We start from the raw sequence: 24,206 nt of genomic DNA, 5'->3' as shown, positions 1-24,206 counted from the left end.
GCTCCACTAAATTCAGCCCAGGGAGCCAACTAGACTCTTCAGGTTGAGCAGAATTACAGTGTGGGAGGATTAATTAGACTAAGGCAAGTAAGGGGGAGAGGGAATGAGGAAGGAGGTGAAGAGAAAGAAAATGGTGAAAGGGCAGCTGAGGAATTGCTCAAGGAAGAGTGGACAGGGAGAGAGATGGGTAGGAGGCGTAGGCACATCAGTAAATGAGGAGGAAATGTAGGTGACTATTTCCATAAGTGAAGAAAGAAAGAACTACCTTGAGGGAGGTTGAAAAATATCTCAGTGGGGTGGAGGTGGGGATGGGGGGACATTGGAAAGCTTCTCGGTGAGGGGAAGGATTAGAAAAATACTTCAGTAGAGGGAAAGGTTTAGTTTGAGAAGTACTTTAGTGAGTGAGGGGTGGAAAATAGACTAGCCAAAGGGATCAGAATCTAGAAGAAAAATGCCATAAAATGGAGCGCAATGCTCCATAAGGGAGCAATTGCTCACTAGTTCATGGTAGGGCAGTTGCAGCAGAATGCAGCAAGGTTGGTGCAAAGAACAATGGGTTGATGGTGCAGTGAAACAGTAGGAGTCAAATAATACAGAAACAGTGAGGTTCCAGAACATTTAATGTACATGAGCAACGTGGAAGTGATGAGGAAGAGAGGAGAGAGATTTACATGATAGAGGGAGAATGTGAAGGATTCAGCCTCCCTTTCGGTGTTTGGAAGAGAACACTCAGATGGAGAGCTGGGAGCCTTGTAAACAAAAGATCAAAGACAGTGGGAGAGCAAGACTTTTACTGACATAAGGAACTTCATTTCCACATTGAAGATTGTCTGCTGAAGTACACAAAGACAAAATTCAAGATACTTGTAATCTACAATGATATTAAAGTCCAAAAGTTTATCCAAACTCTCCTAATGTTCATGTCTGCTAGAGAGGAGTTTCAGAGAACAGAATTTCTAAAAAGTCACCCAATACCCTGAGCCTGGAACCACAGGCAGTCTCAAACCAATCTTTTTGATGAGGAGCTACACAGAATGATGGGTTTTTCTGACTGAACAATGTGACAAAAGATTGCGCTTTTTAAATGGGGAAAGCCTATTACAGCCTTAACTGCAGATAATTACAAATCTAATGAGGTTGTGGACACAATTAACATTAAAAAGTCTATAAGGAATGTTGACAGTTGGAATAATATATAAATGGTATAGAAATAGGAAAGAGTGAAGTTGGAAAGTGTCTGGGAATGAGAGTATACTCTGTGCTTAACATATCAAATTGCTGTAGAACAGCAATAAACCAAGAAAATAGACTGGTAATAGTGCAAATTAGTAAAACATAAGTAGAAGTATGAGATGCTTAAAATGTACAGACCTCTGGCCAAATTGCACCTTTAGTATTACGTTTCATTTTGGTCTCCATGATATTCATATTCAGATCATTGAGGTGCATCAGAGCATCAGGGTATTGTGTTATGGCGAAAGGTTGCAGAAACAAGGCCATTTTAATCTTGCAAGAGATGGATGAGAGAGGACCTTACAGAAGTATACAAGATATTGAATGTTACAGAAGTAAAGCTGGACCATAAACTTAAGGCAAGCCAAGACATTAGAAAAAGGGAACATAATGAAAAGCCAGTGTTACAACCAGGTGAGAAAGGGGTCTAGGGGTTCCCTCTCAGCCTTTGCCTGGTTTAACCATAATAGGGTTTAATTTTAAAAGGCTGTGTTTTTAGCTCCCCCCTCAGTGATTCCTTGTTCACTGCTTTCCAATTGCAAGGCATTGAAATCAAATCAAACAGGTTTTCTTAGATTTAAACAAGAAAGGTGGAAGTTTATCAATCTTAAACACTAATTCAGTGAATGACTACAAATATGCAATGCGACCACGGTAGCATGCATACACGATAAACACACACACATTCAGAGACAGAAAAAGTAGAAAGAATAAAGGGGAAAAGTTTGAGGCAATAACTGGGTATATTTACAGTCCTTTGAGTTCAATGTGGAGTCTTTGCTGCCGGTAAGTCTTGCTGTTCGTTGGGGCCCAGTGCACGCTTTACTTGTTTCGATGTAGGAGTCTTTTTTCTCTTGAGGTTCAAGTGACTTCAATGGGTCCAGAGGTTTGTGAGAAAACAAGAGACAGCCAGTCAGGCGAGAGGCTGTCTTGTTCCAGGTTCAGTTACAATCTACCGTCTGTCTTCAAACTAACCTGTGTGTAGTTCAAAAAAAGCTGGACAACAGGTTAGTCTTGTGACCAGCTGGTTTAACCACACCTGCATTTGTGAATTATATCACCATAGCAGACCCTGGAATGCAAGCCTTCTTACACCTTCAATGTCTGGTGATCAAAATCCATTTGGGTTAATTGGACCAGGGTTGTTTTTTGTCTCTCCAAGCACTGTCTCTTAGAATGCAAATGTCCTCCAGCCAAATGTCTGGTGATCTCTTTAAACAAGTCATCTCTTCACTCTAGCCACAGTTTAAAAAGCAATGTCCATATGACAAAATTAATATTCCTCATTCTTAGCAGGTGGGGTTCTTCATGACAGGAAGGATTTCTTCATACAAGGGTGATTAATACAAGGGCTAGGGCAATAATGACAAAAACATTGGATTCATTCCAGATACAATTAGATGATGTGATGGAAATGCTAAGTTTTCGCTTCCTGAATAGATGAGCTGAAATGGCCTCCCTCATCTCAATTTATCGTGACCTTGTATGAGCAGTGCTTCCATTGCAGGTAAATATCTCTGCCCTATAGATAATCACCTGGAAGCTCCGTGGGGGAACCTCCTGTTGTAACTTCAGTAGAAGATTAAACTTAAGAGAAATGCTGTGAACGGCTAAAAATTACACTTTACTGTTTCTCCAGAGTTTCCACTCATGTTCCATTGAAAGAGATCGGGAGAACCCTACAGAAATTCCATACCGATTTTTGTAGAGTTGAACTCTTAGAATGTCAAGGAGAGGCATCATAGCAACCTTGATTAGTAAGACACATTCCAGGTACATTTCCACATTAAAAATGTTCTCCTCTAGTTGATTAAACATTTCTGAATTGTCAAGTCCTTTGATAATTTGTTATGCATCAGTTAGATTTAAGAAGCTGAGTTCTTTGAATTTTACAAATGCAATCCAGTCTACTTGTATACCTTTGCCTTTCGTTAAATGAAAAGTCCATTTATATCTTTCTGAACTATGTACCAATAAGGGTAATTACTTTACTACTTTGAAGTCACTACATATAATGCACATTTCGATAACAGAATGACACTATTTTCACTTTTGGCAATGAGAATCTGTTAATCATTCATTTGAATGAATCAGTTTTATACTTCATTATTTACTGAACTGCAGGATTCTAACCAGCGCAAATGTAATTTTGTGAATTATTTGAATCATCATAAGCTCTCTTACTAGTACTGCTGTTGCTTCTCATAAATTTGTACTCCAGATTTAGCAAATGAAAATTAGTTATGCAGCTTTTGAATTCCAGAATATTTCCAGCTGATTTGATTACTTCATACAAGCCAACTGTTAGCTTCTCAACCCATCTAACTGCTTGTCAGTGTTTGACAAGAAAAATCAGTTTTTAGCTTTGGAATTGGAGGCTGTGAGAATCAACTAATCAGGCTGGTTGGATGGTGGGATTGAAAACTGTTCGGAATCAGTCAATCAGACATTACTTTCTCTCAGTTGCATATACACCTGATGCAGATAGGAGCCTCATTAACATGGAATAGTTTTGAATATCAAGTTGCTCGCCCAAACATCCAACTACAGGCAAATGACTGCTTACAATTTGCTGCCCATCAAGTTGGATTAGGCACATTGATAATCATGGAGCCAAGTCTGTTTAACCAGGCCTCTGAAAAGGTAGGTAGTCTTGCAATTTCATTGTCAATTACAATTGTGTTTCCTGGATTTTGCCCAATGCAGTCATTGTTGATCAATAGTTTCCTCCATTAATCTTTGTAATTTAAACAGCACCATATAAAGTGGTACACAGGAATATTCCTTGCTGGATTTTGAATGTGCTGGATGCTTCAGATGGAGGAAGACAAACTGATGAGGGGCCACGAAATGGAGATGCAATAAATTGAGGTATTCTGTCAATATCCAAAATGACCCTGGTATCAGCATTTATAGACTCTTCTACATGTACTTGGAAATGTCAAATGAGACCAGTCTTCACCACCTCCACTTAGGCTGCTGCAGGATGACCTTCAAAAACACCTAGATCAAGCTTTATTTTAATGAAAGTTACAACAGCATGAAACATTTGTGCTGCGGGATCCTACCAAGCCAGCCATCTCAGAAATGTATCAGTGGGCTGCAATGTAGTAAGCAAGTGGTAAATGCTGGGGATAATTTTGCTTTTGCTAGTGTGTAAATCATACAATATTGGATTAGCTTCCCACTCTACCTTTTCCGATTTTCTATTCCATTGTGGAAATTGGTGTATAACAATCGGCCAATTCAATATTGTCCACTTACACCATCGCCCTAACCTGTGTTTACAAAGGGAAACACTTTGTTCACATTTCCTGTGAAATGGAGGCATTAATCAAGCAAAGCTTACATTGGTCCTAGGCAAGAATCCCTTGGGTGAAAAGTGATACAAATGTCAGTCTTGCAGAAACTAAGATTCTCCATATTAAACCCATGGTCTACAAGCAAAGAAGGGCCACAGTCAATCAATGTTCAGATGATATTTGGCCACAGAAAAATCTCTATTCATGCCAATGGCTGTATCTAGGAAGCAGGTAGATTGTCAATATTAAGCAACAGTCTACAGTGGCTGAATATTTGGAGGGAGAGGAAGTAATAGTGGATGGGAGAATGACTTTTAGGAGATGAGGGCTGACCTCTGCCTGCAAGGACCTCACTGAGAAATCATCTAATGGCAAAGGTGCCCTTCAGCTGGAAACCTGAGCCTCTGTTAACTTCTGCACATCTGCCATCTCCACTGGCAGGGGGAGTGTGACAAATGCTTTACTGGAATGAAACTGTGCATGAAAAACCACAATGGTTTGTGTTGAAATGGGACCTCAGGAGAGTGTGGGAGTTTCTATCTCAGGATTGTGCCATCCTGGATAAGTCCCAGAAGAAAACAAAGAGGCAACAGTGAGCAGCACACTCACCATCATTTTCCTCTTTCGCCCAGCAAACTTCTTCTCATTAATTAGCAAGTGTAGGAGACCTGGGTGTCTACATGGGCTTGGCCGGTGACTTCCTCCAATGTAATTTGCAGCCGTGCTTTTTCTGAAAGTTGGTTTTGTGCCACAAATTGATGTAAGTCCTGCTGCAGGACCTCCAACACTTCAGCAACAAAGGGAGCACTGTTGCATGCATGTCTCCACTGGGCCTTTTTGATCTCTGTCTTCACTGTCCTGTCCTTACTATACTTTGCCCTTTCATGTCTAGCTGTTGCCTTGGAAAGGATTTTCCAATCCTTAGCCAAGTGTGCCACAGGCTTTTGGTGTCTGTGACTGATTCACATTAGGAGGAACAACTTCCACTGGAAAACTGGGCCAGGTAACAATCTTGTGAGCCTGCAAATTGGGCCAGGACAGCCCCATTTTTGCCAAACTGGAAAAATCAAGGCTAAACTGCTCTGTGTTTTAGATATATCCTGTTTAATTCAGAGAAACAGTTAAATTCTGCATTACAGTTAACATCAGTCCCTGAAGTTTCTGGATGATGTGTTAACAAGAGCAGGTCTCAATAGGCTAGCTTTCCCTATTCTCCTCATTAAACACAATACTGTGACACACGCTATCCATTCAACCATTATTTCCATGTTTTTTATAGTAACTGTAGGTCACAGATGCATCAACTCTCGATGAACAGGGAAAAGCTAACATTTACTCTTTGTGCAGGAGCTTTTAAGTATTAGAGCAATAGTACTGTGACAGAGAATGATTGTGAAATTATATTCCATCCTGCAAAACGCCTAAGCAGTTTACTACAATTTCAGCACAATCATGCACTGAAGAGGGTTAAAGTATTTGAAAAGATGCTGTTATTTCAAAATTACAATAATATGGCAATTTTAGAATGTTTAAAATCATTTTCAGTATTACATTTATCAGGGATGAACTTTAGGACTTAGTTTAATAACCAGTAGATTAGAAAACATTGAGTATAGTTTACAAAATAAAACAGGCTTCCATATAAACGAATCAGAGAAGTTTTTCTTTAATACATAACTGTCACATCCACTACCCTAAAATCGACTGAAAATCAAGGATTAAAATTATTACAAAAGGCAGAATTGAGTGGCACTTTAAATTATATGGACTTAATACTTTTTCTACGTTTGTGTAATTTCTCTGCAGTTTAGTCATGGGTTTTTGTTTCAGTATGGCAAACTTGTGATTTTTCTCCATGCCAATAGTTTAGGAATGATGGTATATTAGCAGATGATTAACACCTTGGCATAGCATTTCTTCATGTATTGTTTTAGCACGCACTTAGTGAAAATAAATAGCTTAACACCAGTGTTAAAATGGCGAACAAAGGAATGGCATATGAATGCATGAAGCAGTCGCCTACAAATATTGGCAACAGTAATTACTAGGCTTATATCTTTAAAGGACATGGGGCAAAAGTTCCATGTTTAGAAAATATGCATGTAGCCAGTTAGAAGAATTTTTATAATATGAGGAAATATTTCGAATAGTAGTATAGATGGTAACTGATTTAGATGGAAGCACTTATAAATTACTTGCAGCATTTTCCTGGTAACAGGCAAATTAGTGGAAGAAACTTGTATTCTGACATTCTAAAATTTGACAAAATAAAATACATATTCTTTTGGGCCTCCTTATCTCGAGAGACAATGGATACGCGCCTGGAGGTGGTCAGTGGTTTGTGAAGCAGCGCCTGGAGTGGCTATAAAGGCCAATTCTGGAGTGACAGGCTCTTCCACAGGTGCTGCAGAGAAATTTGTTTGTTGGGGCTGTTGCACAGTTGGCTCTCCCCTTGCGCCTCTGTCTTTTTTCCTGCCAACTACTAAGTCTCTTCGACTCGCCACAATTTAGCCCTGTCTTTATGGCTGCCCGCCAGCTCTGGCGAATGCTGGCAACTGACTCCCACGACTTGTGATCAATGTCACACGATTTCATGTCACGTTTGCAGACGTCTTTATAACGGAGACATGGACGGCCGGTGGGTCTGATACCAGTGGCGAGCTCGCTGTACAATGTGTCTTTGGGGATCCTGCCATCTTCCATGCGGCTCACATGGCCAAGCCATCTCAAGCGCCGCTGACTCAGTAGTGTGTATAAGCTGGGGGTGTTGGCCGCTTCAAGGACTTCTGTGTTGGAGATATAGTCCTGCCACCTGATGCCAAGTATTCTCCGAAGGCAGCGAAGATGGAATGAATTGAGACGTCGCTCTTGGCTGGCATACGTTGTCCAGGCCTCGCTGCCGTAGAGCAAGGTATTGAGGACACAGGCCTGATACACTCGGACTTTTGTGTTCCGTGTCAGTGCGCCATTTTCCCACACTCTCTTGGCCAGTCTGGACATAGCAGTGGAAGCCTTACCCATGCGCTTGTTGATTTCTGCATCTAGAGACAGGTTACTGGTGATAGTTGAGCCTAGGTAGGTGAACTCTTGAACCACTTCCAGAGCGTGGTCGCCAATATTGATGGATGGAGCATTTCTGACATCCTGCCCCATGATGTTCGTTTTCTTGAGGCTGATGGTTAGGCCAAATTCATTGCAGGCAGACGCAAACCTGTCGATGAGACTCTGCAGGCATTCTTCAGTGTGAGATGTTAAAGCAGCATCGTCAGCAAAGAGGAGTTCTCTGATGAGGACTTTCCGTACTTTGGACTTCGCTCTTAGACGGGCAAGGTTGAACAACCTGCCCCCTGATCTTGTGTGGAGGAAAATTCCTTCTTCAGAGGATTTGAACGCATGTGAAAGCAGCAGGGAGAAGAAAATCCCAAAAAGTGTGGGTGCGAGAACACAGCCCTGTTTCACACCACTCAGGATAGGAAAGGGCTCTGATGAGGAGCCACCATGTTGAATTGTGCCTTTCATATTGTCATGGAATGAGGTGATGATACTTAGTAGCTTTGGTGGACATCCGATCTTTTCTAGTAGTCTGAAGAGACCACGTCTGCTGACGAGGTCAAAGGCTTTGGTGAGATCAATGAAAGCAATGTAGAGGGGCATCTGTTGTTCACGGCATTTCTCCTGTATCTGACGAAGGGAGAACAGCATGTCAATAGTCGATCTCTCTGCACGAAAGCCACACTGTGCCTCAGGGTAGACGCGCTCGGCCAGCTTCTGGAGCCTGTTCAGAGCGACTCGATAACTGTACAATATATAGGGAACCACATATGCCATACATACTTTGAAAGTAAGACAAGGAATATATGGCATGGTCATAGGGTGAACGATTGTGCTCAGGGTGCTGTTCTCTGAATGTGCGAACAGAGCAGAACCTCAGAGGTAAATAAGTAACACTTCAATCTGGCACAAACTTATTGTCAGACAGAGTACAACCAAACCTGGCTTAGCCGCAACATCAACCAGAATGCCAGGAGGTGAGCCATTCTAATCCCAGTTGATCTCATTGGCAAGAGCTTATCTTGTGGCAGTTGAGAGACATTCGCGAGCACCTGCTAAGAGGATTAGCTGGTGCTGGAACTGATCTTGTAGTTGGTTTTCTGGCTGACAGCTGCTTTGGGTCAGGTTATGCCTAATATTGAAATTGTGCCTGATCAGGTAGTGTCTAAGAGTAAAGAGGGTCTGGTCTGGCAGTAGGGTTGCATTGAATCAGGCTTAACCAGAAAATGAGATTTCATTGAATTGGATTGAGCCTGGCCTGGTGCTGTCTAAGAGCAGGAGTGGATGTATCTTACATTGAAAAGACACACTATTCATTGCCTTTGGCCAGTCGGTGATGTCTAGTTTGTTGATTGGTTCAATTTACAGGTGATAATAGCCAGTATCTAAAAATCAATATACTGCATTCAGTGAGATCACAGACACAATATAGTGTAAATGTTGTGAGGCTCCTCTTCTGGCACAAAGCTTCATAAAATTTGTCATTATGCACTAATATTGAAAGTAACCTAAGATGGGCATCCATTGAGTGCAATGTTCAACTGGCAGACCCGAGTTACATGGCAAACTTTTTGTTCCAGGCTCAGGACACCCAATTTCAGGTGCATTTCTGGGCCCCTTATTGTGTCGGCGCCTGATGAGCAATGCTATTTTAAACAAACAAGCCATGGGGCTCATTGGACACCCAATTAGGGCAGTAGAGGCAGGAAATAGGCAGGGCAGCAGAGAGGTGGGCACGGTTTAAAAAGGAGCCGGCAGCCATAATTGTGGTTGCCAATTTAGGAAGAGGTGGCAGAAGGAGAGGAATATCGTGCTCGCAGAAGGATAAGACACCCATGCCGGTGCGATCCCCCCCTCCCCACCCCACCCCACTTTAGTGATGCCTACCTTGATGCTCTCTTGGGATGGTGTCAACATATTGCAACATTCTATTCCTGGCGAGTGGCAGAAGGCCAGCCAGTGAGACAAAACAGTCTTAGCTGGAGGTGGCAGAGGAAGTGAGTGGATGTAGCGTTGTGAGGAGGAGCTGGATTCAGTGCCACAAACACTTTAACGACCAACTGCAGACTACCAAGGTCAGTGCAGTGCTGCTCCCAGATGACAGGCTTCCAGATCTGCAGGCACAGGCATACAAGCAAGTTGAGCATCCTGAGAATGCATAGACTTCCTGAACAGTCAATATATGTATACCCTGGAGCATCACTGAGCCGTGGGCAAAGCTCCCATCTCTATCAGAAGAGCAGGAGGCAACACTGAGGTTAGTGACATCACATGTGTTTCTGTAGCTGGATCGAGTGAGGGAGTGCACATTGGTCTTACCTCTCACCCTCTTGACTTTGCAGGAGAAGAGAGCGCATAATGCCACAGAAAAAGCTCAGTTGGGTGGTGGAGTTCCAAATCTGGCCATTCTGACAATAATGCAGGAGGCGACCCTTGACCTGACCAGGGTGGCAGAACATGAGGCAGTGGGCGATGGTGAGAGGGGAGTCCCCCCAAGACAGGGTGAAAAGATCTGAATATTTTCAGATGACGGAGTTGGAGTTGCTGCTCTCTGGTTTTCTTCAAGCCAAAGCAGTGGCTCTAAGGGCCTGCTTCAGCTCTTCAGAAGCAGATAATAACAGAGGTGATTTAGTATAACCACCTTCTTATGTCTCCCACAGGGCCAGATGTTGAGGGGAAAGCAACACAGGCCTGAGCGACAGCATTGGCATTGGCATTGTCTGCAGATAGGAAGATGCGAGCAGATTTGTACCTTCACCCCAGTCAAACACACTCTCCACTAGCACAGACACACTCACTTCAGTGGGCCCTCAACCAATCATAGAACGGGTATGTGTGTATAAAAATAAAAATATATATATTTTCACAATGCTGAGGAAGCAGTTATAGTTCGATGTTAAGGTTAACAATCCATTGAACGGCTTCAGCTGATGCAGTGTGAATGGTTGTGATGCCACCAGGGCGAAAGTTCAATTTGTGGGTGATGGTCTGACTTGGGTAATCACAGTCACAATTTAAGCTGTTCCACATGTGGAGAAAATGGACACATCTTCCCTGACCCATCCTCAAGCAATTGAGCGTTGTCCAGATTTTCTGTGGGAGTTTGAAATATGGGGTCGATTACGACACTGTGATAATGTTAGCAGTCAGCCAGGAGCTGCGCCACCAGGTTGTTGTCAGTTTGTAGGGTGTGGAGTGTGTTCCAGTAGCGGCTATGAGATTTCAGGTGAGTGTGTGAGTTTTTTTTGCAGTCCTGTATCAATGGGAGTTCTACGTTAACTGTCAGCTGGTGGTGTTCTTTGAGCAGAATGGTTTCCCTGCGGACATCTGAAGGTTCAATATGTGCTAGCACAGGAAGCCATTCGAGCTGTGTCGGTCTCAACATTCCAGAAATATTCCTCATGATTTCCCGGAGGTGGATATCTACCATGTTTGTGTGGTGGCTCCCGTGCCGGGTTGAACAGCAGTACTCTGCTGTTGGGTAGACCAGGGCAAGTGAAGCAATGCATAGTGTGTTGGCTCTGCTGCCCCAGGTGGTACCCACCAGTTTCCTTATGAGATTCACTCTTGTCTTGACCTTGGCTTCGGTGTTCTGGAGGTGTTGCCGGTAGGTCAATGTATGGTGGAGAGTGATGCCAAGATATTTTAGCGTTGGATCATGGGTGAGTAGTCGGCCGCAGAATTGGACATGAAGTTCTTCCCTAGCCTTTGAGTTGTTCAGGTGGAAGGCTAAAATGACAGTCTTGGCGTTATTTGGTCGGAGTCTGCATTTTCTGAAGTAGTCTTCCAGAGAACATAGATCTTCAGTGAGTGTTTTCTCAAAGTCCTGAAGTTCTTTAGCCTGAAAAGCCAGGGCCAACACATATGAAGAGCCGTGACTTTGTGGGAGGGAGGTCACTGGTATATATGTTGAAGAGGGCCAGTGAAAGAACTGATCCTTGTGGGAGCCCCTTGTTGGTTATGCGTGGACGGCTGATTTGATCTCCAAAATGCACACGGATCATGGAGTTGATTACTTGCAGGGTTTTCACACAGCAGATGATTTTGGAGAGTTTTAGCAGCATGCCTGTACGTCACACAGTCATAGGCACAGGATAACTCAACAAAGGCAGTTCCTGTCCTAGAATGGGTGGCACAGGGTGAGCAACACATCACAGAGAAAGCTCATGCTCAGCTGGACAGAGATGCAGAGCCTCGGGTGTCACACACAAGGCATGTCTTCCGAGATCAGCACTGGGAGATGTGTGCTTGAATGTTGGAGTTCCCTGAAGTTTTGCAGAGTTGTGGGCAGAGAATGGAGGAGTCCGTCCATGGCTTGTGCTTCGCCCTGTTTAGAGCATATGAGTGCATGAGCTCATTCATTTAGAGCGTGCCCAATCTCTCGGAGAAGCAGAGGCGGAAAAACAGAGTCAATACAGCAGCAGTGCACTGACTGCCAGGCAATGATTGCCACTTTATGTCGCATCGACCAGCCAGTGGCACTGATGGTGCAAAGATGTATGGAGTGGATGACGGGTGCGCCCCAGCTGGTCGTCTACTCTGACGTTCAAGCAGGCCATGAAAGGGCTGAAGCAGATAGTGATGAGTGTGAGGGAACCACCCGTCATGGGGCACCTTCATCATCTGACACCCCATTGACGCCTCCAACTGAGGTGCCATCAATGCAGAAAGACTCTATGGTATCGGCTGCCTCTGCATCGTCACAAATGGGGCCGCCTTTTCCAGTGTCCACACATGCACCGCAGCAACGAGGATGACCGCCTTAGCATCTCAGTCTCATTCACACACATGTGAACAACCTGCCTCCACCTCAGACTCTTCCATAAGGGGAGCACCCTGGAAGAGTGGCCAAGATAGGAGGCCTCCACAGCAGTAATCTCACAGTTTAGCTCACTTGGGTGACTTTTGTTATGCTTTTGATTTGTTAAAATGAATCAATGTATTCTAATGAAATTGATTATTATTGCAGCCAGACTGGTGTGATTCTAATGGTTGATAGCTTAAAGGCGGACGAATTATGAGGTGGGGAAGAGATGCAAATGAGTGTGTTAGCTGACAATGTGGCAATTGGAGATTTGTCTTCCAGGCAATTTGGGACCAATGCAATCTCTATGATTTGGTTGCATTTTGGATTCACACCCTCCCCTATAGAAAGGTAAGGTCATGAAAAACTTGTCTTCCACATTGAGGAGACCTCAGGAGTAATATGCCTGAATCAGAGCAACTCGAGCATCCCTTCCAACTTGATTAATGCCTTGAGGCCTTAACCAGACCTCTGGAGCTCTTTGCAAGGCTGGTTCATCCTACTCCACTTCTTCCTCCTCCTCCTCCTCCTCCAAGGAAGTGTGCTGCTCCTCCACTTCTCCTTCGTTGAGATCCATACCTCTCTGGAGGCCCCCGACCAGTCAAGGCACCTGAACCACATCGTCAACAGTCCAATTAAAAGCAAAATACTGCGGATGCTGGAAATCTGCTGGAAATCTGAAATAAAGACAAGAAATGCAGGAAATACTCAGCAGGTCTGGCAGCATCTGTGGAGAGAGAAGCAGAGTTAACGTTTCAGGTCAGTGACCCTTCTTCAGAACAGGCAAATATTAGAAATGTAAAAGGTTATCAGCAAGTAAAGTGGGGGTGGGGCAAGAGATAACAAAGGAGAAGGTGTAGATAGGACAAGGTCACAGAATAGCTGACCAAAAGGTCATGGAGCAAAGATATGTTAATGGTGTGTTGAAAGACAAAGCATTAATACAGAAAGGGTGTTAACGGACTGAAAATTGAACAGCCGCAAATACAAACATGAAAAAAAGTGGGTAAGCAAACTGAACAAACTAAGATGAAATAAAATAAAATAAACACAAAAGAATATATGTATATAAAAAAAGGAAAAAGAAAAAAATAACTAAAAATAAAAGTAAAATGGGGGGCCCGTCATGCTCTGAAATTATTGAACTCAATGTTCAGTCCGGCAGGCTGTAGTGTGCCTAATCGGTAAATGTTCAAAGTTCAACAGTCCAATAGTCTACTAAATGTGCTGAGATGGCAGTGGTTGTAGTGTCTCTGTGTCTCTGTTGAGGGGTGGTGTATAGGTGTTAGCAGCCATCTGTTCAATGTTTTTTTCAGGTTGTTTTTCTAAAGGTTTGCATTTGCTGCTGTTCAATATTCAGTGTATTCACACCTAATCTGTACTAATGCTTTGTCTTTCAACACACCATTAACATATTGTTTGCCTTTGCTCCGTGACCTTTTGGTCAGCTATGTGGCCTGGTCCAATCTGCACCTTCTCCTTTGTTATCTCTTGCCCCACCCCCACCTCACTTGTTTATAATCTGTGACTTTTCTAATATTTGTTAGTTCCGAAGAAGGGTCACTGATCCGAAACGTTAACTCTGCTTCTCTTTCCACAGATGCTGCCAGACCTGCTGAGTGATTCCAGCATTTCTTGTTTTTGTTCAATGGATAGCCCTTGTTCTCTAGAGCCATCAATGTAATCTCTCCATTGGCATGAAAGGCTGCGGTACCTGCGATTGCCCAACGATGAGGAGTCACGGCAACTGCCCGGATGCTGTGCACAGACCTAGAGGAAATGGTTCTGGTGGTCAAGTACAAGTTGAACATTGAGAGAATGGAATCCATCCTGTATATGAATGCCCCTAGCTGCTCTGATGGTGCCTTGATAGCCACATGGGTGCAGTCAACAGCCCCTGCACCTGAAGGAGTCCAGTGATGGAGGCAAATCCCACTGCCCTTTCTGTCTGTATAGCTTCATCAGTGGAGGACACAATGTAATCCAATGCCCTCTCAAACAGAGCATCTGTGGCCATCCGCATGCTGTGGTGAGCAGCCGATGGTGAGATGCCAGTGAGGTCAGCTGCCACCCCTTGGAAGAACCCAGAGGCAAAGAAGTTCAGTACCATGGTCACTTTGGCAGCAACTGGCAGGGCATGCTGCCATGACCGGCAAGGAGTGAGGTGGCCCCACACCAGGATGGCACAGTGGTGCAGTGGTTAGCACCGCAGCCTCACAGCTCCAGCGACCCGGGTTCAATTCTGGGTACTGCCTGTGTGGAGTTTGCAAGTTCTCCCTGTGTCTGCGTGGGTTTCCTCTGGGTGCTCCGGTTTACTCCCACATGCCAAAAGACTTGCAGGTTGATAGGTAAATTGGCCATTAGCAATTGCCCCTAGTATAGGTAGGTGGTAGGGAAATATAGGGACAGGTGGGGATGTGGTAGGAATATGGAATTAGTGTAGGATTAGTATAAATGGGTGGTTGATGGTCGGCACAGACTCGGTGGGCCGAAGGGCCTGTTTCAGTGCTGTATCTCTAAACTAAACTAAACTAAACAGACACAGAACTCTGCTTCCATTTGCCTTGATAGGTGCATTCTTCTGAGACACTGATACTCTGTTTGATTCACGAAGCTAACTCATTGTCAGTATACCCTTCAGGAGTGTATCACTTTCATTCCTTCCCTACCCCTTGTCCAAAACCTCTGCGTACCTGAGTGCCACTGGTCTGCACTTGTTGGGCTGGATTTTAAGTGCCTGCCGTCACCCAAAAATGGTGGCCCGTGCCTCTGCTATTTACTGTGCCCGGATCAGCCTGCACCCCCTTCCTCCCCAATCACGTAGAAGGGATGGGCTGTCTGACGCTGGCAATGGCGTCAGCTGCCTGTGCGCAGGCGCTGGTGCCATCTTTATAAAGCAGCGAGCCCTGCTGGTAGATGGTTAGATTTAAATTTTTAGAGACCCCCCCCCCCCCCCCACTGTTGCAAACAAAATTCTAATGCCCCTTTCCAACACCCTGCCAATAGCAATAAAGTAAAGAATCTGTCTGTCCCCCCCAAAACACTTACCTTACAAATATGACCTTCCCCCACAACCAACTACACAGTTCACCCCTTCCCACCATCCCCTACACTCATGATGATTATTTGACTCCATTTCCCCCCTGCCCCGCACCAAAAATCTTACATTCCCTCTCCCCACCAGTGTCACGCTTGCTTTCCCCAGACGGGGAAGTGAAGGCGCGGGTGTGCTGGCTGCTGCACTGAAGATCGCGGCGGGCCCTGAAGGTGGAAGGTAAGTTTATTTAAATGTATTCATGGTGCTCATTTCAATATGCAAACCCTGATCCCATCACCCAGCGGTGGGGGTCACCACGGAGCCTTGCTGCCGCCAGGATGAACGGGCCCGGCCCTCCTGGCGTCGGACTCCATGGCAGACCTCTGCCAGAACCATGATCCAGCCCACCCCACCCCACCCCCACGACGGAGCCTGATGTCGGGAGTCCGGTAAAATGCATCCTGCTATGTGAGCAGCTGCTCTTCATTGCAGTTTGTCCCCAAATCCGAGTAGCTCAGCCCCATCTCCACGTTTGGTCACTCCCCGCAAGTGCTCCAGTGCCTACAGAGTTACCTCTACCTGAGAACTCTCTGAGTCATTCCCCTTTAACGCACTTATGTTAAGTGGATCCAACTCCATGATTGGCTGCCCACTGCAATGATGCCACCTACTTAGGGATGTGGTCACAACCCTTCGTGGTCCCGGTGTCTGCAATCAAAATAGCTTTCTACCCTTTAACTGGCTGTTAAGTACCTCATTTACATGCTAACTTGCAAAACCACTGCATTTGTGCAGCTTTCCAGTATACAGGTCCAATACCTCCTTATATATCACTGGGAGGTGGGACCACGTCGGACAGCCAGTCCACAGTACCAGGATCCAATTTTGTGTCCGTGGCCGCTTCCGGTCCCACTTCCTCTGGGAATTTCTCTCGAAATTTCTGCCCAAACTGTCAATTGCATCTTTGCGTTAGAGAGAAGGAGGAGGAGAGGTGACTTAATAGAGACATATAAGATAATCAGAGGGTGAGATAGGGTGGATAGTGAGAGTCTTTTTCCTCGGATGGTGATGGCAAACACGAGGGGACATAGCTTTAAGTTGAGGGGTGATAGATATAGGACAGATGTCAGAGGTAGTTTCTTTACTCAGAGAGTAGTAGGGGCGTGGAACGCCCTGCCTGCAACAGTGGTAGACTCGCCAACTTTAAGGGCCTTTAAGTGGTCATTGGATAGACATATGGATGAAAATGGAATAGTTTAGGTCAGATGGTTTCACAGGTCGGCGCAACATCGAGGGCCAAAGGGCCTGTACTGCGCTGTAATGTTCTATGTTCTACGTTCTATCTCTCATTGAATTATGCTTCAACATGTTCAGAACTACAATCTCCAGACTTTTTAATGTTAGTGAATATGGGTTTAAGTGTCTGCTTTCTCCTAACATTAAAAGCATGGAAAAGTAAGTTTTTAACGTTTCCAGGAGGCTAATGGGCTACCTGACCATTTTTAAAATGAGGCTCTGTTCCTGGCTGGAGTATTATTGCAACACATTGCAACTGCTGGTTCCGTGAGACTGCATACTTCAGATGGCTTTCATGTACTTGAGACTCAGATGTCAGTTTGGTTCATTGTTGAGTTATGTTACCACTTTTACTTCGATTGCACACAGGAAACAATTTTATATTGATGCATGAGTGACAGTATAGCTACACCATAAAATTAGTCACTGAAAAAGATAGAGTGGAGATACTTTTTAAAAGTGTACTTTCAAACAAGGAACACAGAAAGAAAACATATTGAACTGAAACAAACTGAAGTTGTTAATTCACTGACACTGTGATATCACTCTTCATATTCTGCATCCACACTATTTAATTAATGTAAGAATTGTATATATTATTCAAGGATCAGGAATTACAGTGAGAATCACATGTAGTGAATGTGTTAAATACATATGTTCCTGTACTGAATTCTATCTGTCATCTCAATACAAGGACTATTTCCTTACCTGCTTGTGAGCATGATCATAAGAGTTTATGTGGTTATCAAATTCTTGATGTTTGTAATACTGTTTGTCACACAATTCACAGTAAAAGTTGGCCTTCAGATCCTCCAAGGCCTTTGCTATTGCTTTTTCCTTTTCAGGATAGTCCTGTGAAGAAATCAAAGCATTTATCATTCCAAAGGATATTGCATTTCAAAACATTCTGGAACTCTGTGGAGCTCTGCTGAACATACAGTAATTATGCAGCCCTAAGCTTCTAATACTCTGACTCCTTGTACATATATTTTTTTTGATTAAAAATGCTAGTGAAATAAATATAAGCAATTTGAAACTCAAACATTAATATTTAAAAATGCTTTGTCATTTTTCCTCAGAGCCAGCAATACATGACATGAGCAGTAATTTGTACCAAACTAAGACTAAATTTAATCATATAACTTTTCAAAACATAACATGGTATCTAAACACTGTTTTATGAATCTAAACATTAACTGACATTCAATAGTTATATTACGATGTTAATGTTTATGCATTAGCATTTTTGCAAGCTTTAAAATCCTTCTCTATGACTTACATAGCTTAAGCCTTGGCCACTTTTCTATATTGCTCTGCAAAATTAGCTAATACCACTTTCAGAAGTAGTGAATATAAATCAATAATTATTGAGCCATATTTTAATATATTGATGATTTATTCTTTCAGCGATTCAAAAATTTAACAACTATGAGGAAGAAAAAAATAAATAAACTTCTAAATAGACGTTAAATTTGTGGTAATGGCTTCTGTCAAAACCTTGATCATTAATACTCTCATTACTGCATTTTAAATTTATGCAAATTATTTAACCTTGATGTAAGTGGAATTGCAGTAGTCTTACATAAAATTAAATTGCATTTTTCAAGTTTCCTAAGCCAAAGAGTTCCCAATGGTCATTGCTGGCTAGTTGCAACAAAGCTATAGATATGTTGGTGATCTCTAGATGGGTGTGGACAATGGAGCAATGCTGGCCTTTGATCACCCAGACATACCTTCTTTCATGCGGTAACATTGAAAGCATGACATACTGTAATTTGGGTGCTTCCAAAGAACTATCCAATATTATGATTAGGCAAGTTTTCACACGTCTGTGCCTTTGGACCTGCGGTAACAATCTATGTTAAAGGTTGGAGCTTTTGAATTTGTGCCATTGAGGCTTAGTGTTTTTTTCACTTTGAATTCATCATTATTTTAGTACTACATACTTATCTACATTCATTTAATCTATTGAATTGCTGCATCTCCCCATGCTTAGTACCCATTCCCATTACCACATTCCTTTGTAAAAAATAAAAAAACATACTACATTTAATACTTCCAGCACTTCTTTATCCTCCGTAAGTATCTCTAAAACCTTTTATTATTTTCTCACTATGTTCCTTGCTACTATTTTTCACGTACCTTCTAAGCTTTTCCTTTTTTGCTTCCCCTCTTTATTTTCTATGCTACGTAATTATATTTTTTCTTATTATCTATCTCCTTTCCCATTTTTGTCAGTCTATATTAAACCCCCAATAGAGTTGCAGTTTTGTTCTTATTCCTTAACTCTAAGCAAATATGTTGAGTTTTTCACCATCTCATACATCATGTTTACATTTGTGTGCTGTAATGGAATGTTTGATAATGCTGCAAGACCTCTTTTTTTCTGTCTTATTGTTCCTGAATGTTTTGTAGCTAGGAATGTTTAGCTTCCAGTCCTTCTGTAGCCCAAGCTATGTCTATGTTAATTATATCAGCTATTAATTATATCATGCTATTATATCATGCTCTCATTACAATTTGTGCTTGCAGTTCATCAATTTTTTGAGAATAATTTGTATATTTACATTGAATTCAAAGCTGCCTTCATTTGACATTCTTACTCATTTTACTTCTCTGTCATTCTGATATATTCTTTATTGCTTTGCTCTTTTTCACTTTTGGTTTTCCTAAAGCTCTTGTCCTTTTCCTTTTTTTTCTCTTTATTTATTCTCTCCTTTTTCCCATATTAGTTTCAATTCTAGTTATTCACCCACTGAGGACAATGCTGAAGCCCATCTGACCTGTATATGCTACTCCAGTCCTGGAACAGATTCCAATGTTGCAGGAATCTGATCTCTTTTTTCCTATATCTTCACCCCAGCCACACATTTACCTCCTTTACCTTACTATTCCTATCCGAATGACCATGTGGCACTAAGATTACTAACTGGAGGTCCTACTTTTTCATCTATCTCCTAATTGCTAAAAGTCGTATTAATAAGATCTCAATTCTGTTTCTTATCATTTCAACACGAACTATGACTCGGGTCTGTTTTCATTCCCTGTTTAATTTTTTTTTTTTGCAATTGTTCTGCTTTATCCCTTACACTGCCTCCTGGGAGAACACATTCAGGACTCTTGCCTGGAGCTACTAAAGTACCTGTCTATTCTGAAAAAAAATGGAATACTCTATTTCTCCCCCATTTCTGAACTTCATCTTGCTTTCTTTGACAGCCACTTTCTCCACAGTACCATAATGTTTTTCATTGTTTCTCTTCTCCACCTTGCTGCCATTGTCACAAATGTATAACTAATAATTTCGTCAATATGGTTTCCAATTTCCATTCTTCCCTCATTTCACATGCTGCAACTCCACTCCCTTCCTCAACTTCTTCATCTCCATTTCGGGGATATCTCCTACAAGCCCACTGACTCCCACAGCTACCTTGATTACATTTCCTTTCACCCTGTTTCCTCCAAGGATTCTACTCCATTCTTTCAGTTTCTCTGGCTCCATCATATCTGTTCTGACAATGCCACCTTTCATACCAGAGCTTTTGATATGTCTTCCTTTTTCTGGAACTGAGGAGCCCCCCAACCATGGTTGACACGGTTCTCAATTGTGTCCATTCCATTTCCTGCACTTCTGCTCTCGCCTTTTCCTCTCCCACCCAGAACCATGATAAGGTTTCCCTTGTCCTCACCTTCCACTCCACCAGCCTCCACAATCAATGGATCATCCTCCACCATTTCCGCCACCTCCAGCGTGATACCACCACGAAACACATCTTCCCTTCCCAACACCTTTCAGCATTCCAAAGGGACTGTTCACTCCGTGACACCCTGACCCACTCTTCAATCTCCCCAATATCTGCTCCCCTTTCAATGGCATCTTTCCATGCAAATGCAGGAGATGCAGCACTTGCCATTTTACTTCCTCCCTTCCCACTGTCCATGCCCCCAATTCTGCTTCCAGGTGAAACAGTGATTTACTTGTACTTTTTTCAGTTTAATATACTGTATTCACTGCTCACGATGTGGTCTTCTCTACACTGGGGAGACTAAATGCGGATTGGGTAATTGCTTTACGTAACACCTCTGTTCAATCTGCAAATGTGACCCTGAGCTTCCAATCACCTGTCATTTTAATTCTCTGCCTCACTCCCACTCTGACCTCTCTGTCCTCGGCCTCCTTCACTACTCTAATATACTTCAACGGAGGCTCAAGGAATAGCATTTCGCCTTTTGATGAAGCGATTTACAACCTCCCAGATTTACAGAGTTGAACTATTTCCCATTTTCTCAGACAGCAGCTGTTGCTGACGATTCTGCTGTGATCATTTACAGCTGCTCTGGACCCATTTTTGTCTCTTTACTTGTCCTATTACCACCCTCTTTTGCTTTGCACGATCATCCATTTTGTCATTTAATCTCTCCTGCCTTCCACCCTATCACAGATCTGCTCTTTTGGTCTTTCTTCCCTGACCATCACACCACCTTTTCCAGACTGCACTTGCTTAAAACCTGTTATATCACTAACCTTTTCCAATTTTGGTGAAAGGTCAACAAGCTGAAGCATTTGGCTGGATTTTACCAGCCCTCTGGAGACAGGCTGGGAGCTGGAAGGGCTGGTAAAATAGCAATGGGTTCAGGAGGTCAATCAAACCAATTAATTGGCCAATAAACAGCCATATCCCGCCCCCACTGGCAATTTACCAGCATTGGGATGGGTCCTATTGTGTGGTGAGACCACCAGATAAACCATGGCTGCTATGCAGCGGATTCCTGGGGGTGGAGGGGGGGGGGGCCTTGTTTATGGCCACTTCATGGCCCACGGAGGGGCCCCTGGCAGCAATGAACATCCCCATGGCTCCAACAAAGCTGCTGGAGGTTTTACCTCTCTCACCACCAGGGCCTGCCTGCCTGGCCCCGGGACAGTTAAAAAAAAACTACCTGGCCTTCGAGGGCACCTGAACATGGAGGTGCCCTCTTTTTCTCCCTGCAGCCTCAGCAGCAGCCACCTCAATTGGTGGCACTGCCGAGACTACCGAGCTGCCAAGCCTTTGATTGGGCCGGCAGCTCAGAGGCAGGCTGCTGTCTTCAATTGGACGGCCGTCCCAGTGGCAGCCACATAATTGGTAAAATCCTGCCTGGGATCCTGCTGTCTGTCTGCAGAGGCTCAGGACCCACTTTCAGTCCCAGTGGCGGGACTACCTGGCTTTTGGAAAAATCCAGTCCATTAACTCTGCCTGCTGAGTATTTCCAGCATTTTCGGTTTTTATTTCAAATTTCCATCATCCGCAGTATTTTGCTTTTGCATAACTAGTAATATGTAGTAAAAGCAAAATACTGTGGAGGCTGGAAATCAGAAATGAAAACATAAAGTGCTGGAAATACTCAGCAGGTCTGGCAGCATCTGTGGAGAGAGAACCAGAGGGCTGGATTTTACATGTCCGCTACCAAAATTGGTGGAGGACATAACAATGGTGATCTGCCGTGTGGACCGCACGTCGCGGAGCAGCCGCGATATTCAATGTGACGGCTCAATTAAATGGCTGGGACCGACCGCCCACCCTGATGATGTGGAAGGGGCGGGCTGTCTGTCCCTGGCAATGGCGTCAGCAGCCTTTGCACAGGCGCTGATGTGTTTTTAAAGGACTTCGAGCCCTACATTTCAATTGTAATATTTAAAGAAATAGTCATTTAAAATTTATTTGAAAAAATTAACTAAAATACTTCCAGCCCCTCTCCCAGCCCCCCAATAACCATATAATTAATTCCTTGCCTACTCCCCCACCGAAATACTTACTTTGTGCACCTGACCTTCCCCCCCACAACCACCGCCACAGTACATAAACTATGCGCTTTATCCTTTCCCACCAGCCCCTACACCAATCGGATGAGTTTGACCCTGCTCCCCACCCCCCGCACTTACCTGTTTCCCCCTCCCAACCAATCTTCCGCCTTGGATCCCCAGGTGGGGACTCGAAGGCTCGGGAGTGCCAGCCAGCAGCACCAATATTGGAGCGGGACAGACGGTGGCAGCGAGTAAAATAAATAAATTCAAATATTTAAATGGGGCTCCCATTGCCGAGCGGCGGGGGAGCAGCCAAGAGGCCTTACCGTCGCCGGCAATATTGGGTCGGGCCTTCCCGCTGTTGAGGCCCGTGGTGGGCCTCTGCTGGAAGCATTTTCCGCACCCCCCCCCACCCCCCCCCTCCCACTCCTGCTGCCACCCCTGACATCGGGGGGGGGGGGCGGTGTAAAGTTCAGCCCAGAGTTAACGTTTCAGGTTGATGACCTTTCATCAGAACTGTTTGTTCTCATTTAAACTAAGGTAGGTAAAAGTGGTTATGAATAGGATTCCACTTTTAGAAATTGTCATGTTTATCAGATTTTAAAGTGTTACTTTGTATCATTTCCAGTCTGTGATTTCTAATGCAATTTGAGAATGAAAATTGCATAGTCTTATCCACACTAGATAAAGTGCTCAATACCATCTTCATTCGATAATAGCTGGATTTCCTCACTGGATACAATCTGGTAAAATTGGCGATTGTTTAATGCTGCCTCCTTTTACCTTGGACAGCACCACCTGTCTCATAAAAATGGCTGAACAATGCTTATAACTGATGTTAATTATAGTTGATCTAGATTCAGCCTACAGTTCAGAGAATTACTTCTACAGAATGAATTTAGGAGCGATGGAGCCTTTCAGTTTTTCCTATTGAATTCCTGTTTTACTTTATCTGGTATTGCAGCTAGTTCAATACTTCTTGTTCTTTAATATCGATTCATCACAGATCATGCACACATGAATATTGCTTCACAACCACTGCAATCCTGATTAATTGTTAGCTCGACACTACAGCTAAAAAGAAACACTGAAATTTAATTTTGTTGGAAAATTTTTTCAACTGCTTTGTAGAATCATTTTTTAATATAAACACTTCAGTTTTCCAGAAGCTTCAATACCAGAACACAAATAACTATTTTATGGATGGAATGCAGCATTAACCTTGAAAAATCCTTCACATTAAAACTACAGCTGGCCTGTGTCACTTGTGATCTGAGAACATTTGATGCAATCCCGTAATGCCTTGTGGAAAAATGTTCTCACTACCTTGACAGTTACATGGCACACAAATAAAGAAATGTGCATATTAGCTTGTAATAGTATTGATGGAAGGGAACTCATGAAATCCTTGCCATTTAATTTGGAAATGCCTCTCATTTTTCAGAACTTGTAAATTTTCACTCTGCTTTTTAATAATTATCTTTCTAGAAACATTAGAAAAAGCACAAACTGCAAAGAAACACTCGATGGAATGAAAAACCATTATCTGGGTACAATTTGTTCTACTGGATTTGTTATAGAAAGTGATGTTATACTTTATCAGAAAAGTAGCCAATCATAAAGCATTTGTAATAATGATCCTTTAATATTTCTCAAGCTAACATTGAGCCATTTCATTGGTGTAAATATCAAACAACTTTTTAA

At 43.2% G+C, this 24,206-nt stretch overlaps 1 protein-coding gene across 1 annotated transcript in view; it reads right to left on the bottom strand.

Annotated features, from left to right (window-relative positions):
* The window catches only part of znf804a (zinc finger protein 804A), a 353,950-nt gene that overhangs the window by 63,037 nt on the left and 266,707 nt on the right, over window positions 1–24,206 (bottom strand). The window contains exon 2 of the mRNA XM_068036278.1: window positions 17,432–17,575. Coding sequence (XP_067892379.1) covers window positions 17,432–17,575 — 144 coding nt within the window. The remainder of the gene's footprint in view (window positions 1–17,431; window positions 17,576–24,206) is intronic.

The sequence above is a fragment of the Heterodontus francisci genome, chromosome 7, assembly GCF_036365525.1.
Source record: "Heterodontus francisci isolate sHetFra1 chromosome 7, sHetFra1.hap1, whole genome shotgun sequence".
NCBI lineage: Eukaryota > Metazoa > Chordata > Chondrichthyes > Heterodontiformes > Heterodontidae > Heterodontus > Heterodontus francisci.
The sequence above is the reverse complement of the archived record's forward strand: the minus strand, read 5'-3'. Positions and strand labels throughout refer to the sequence as shown.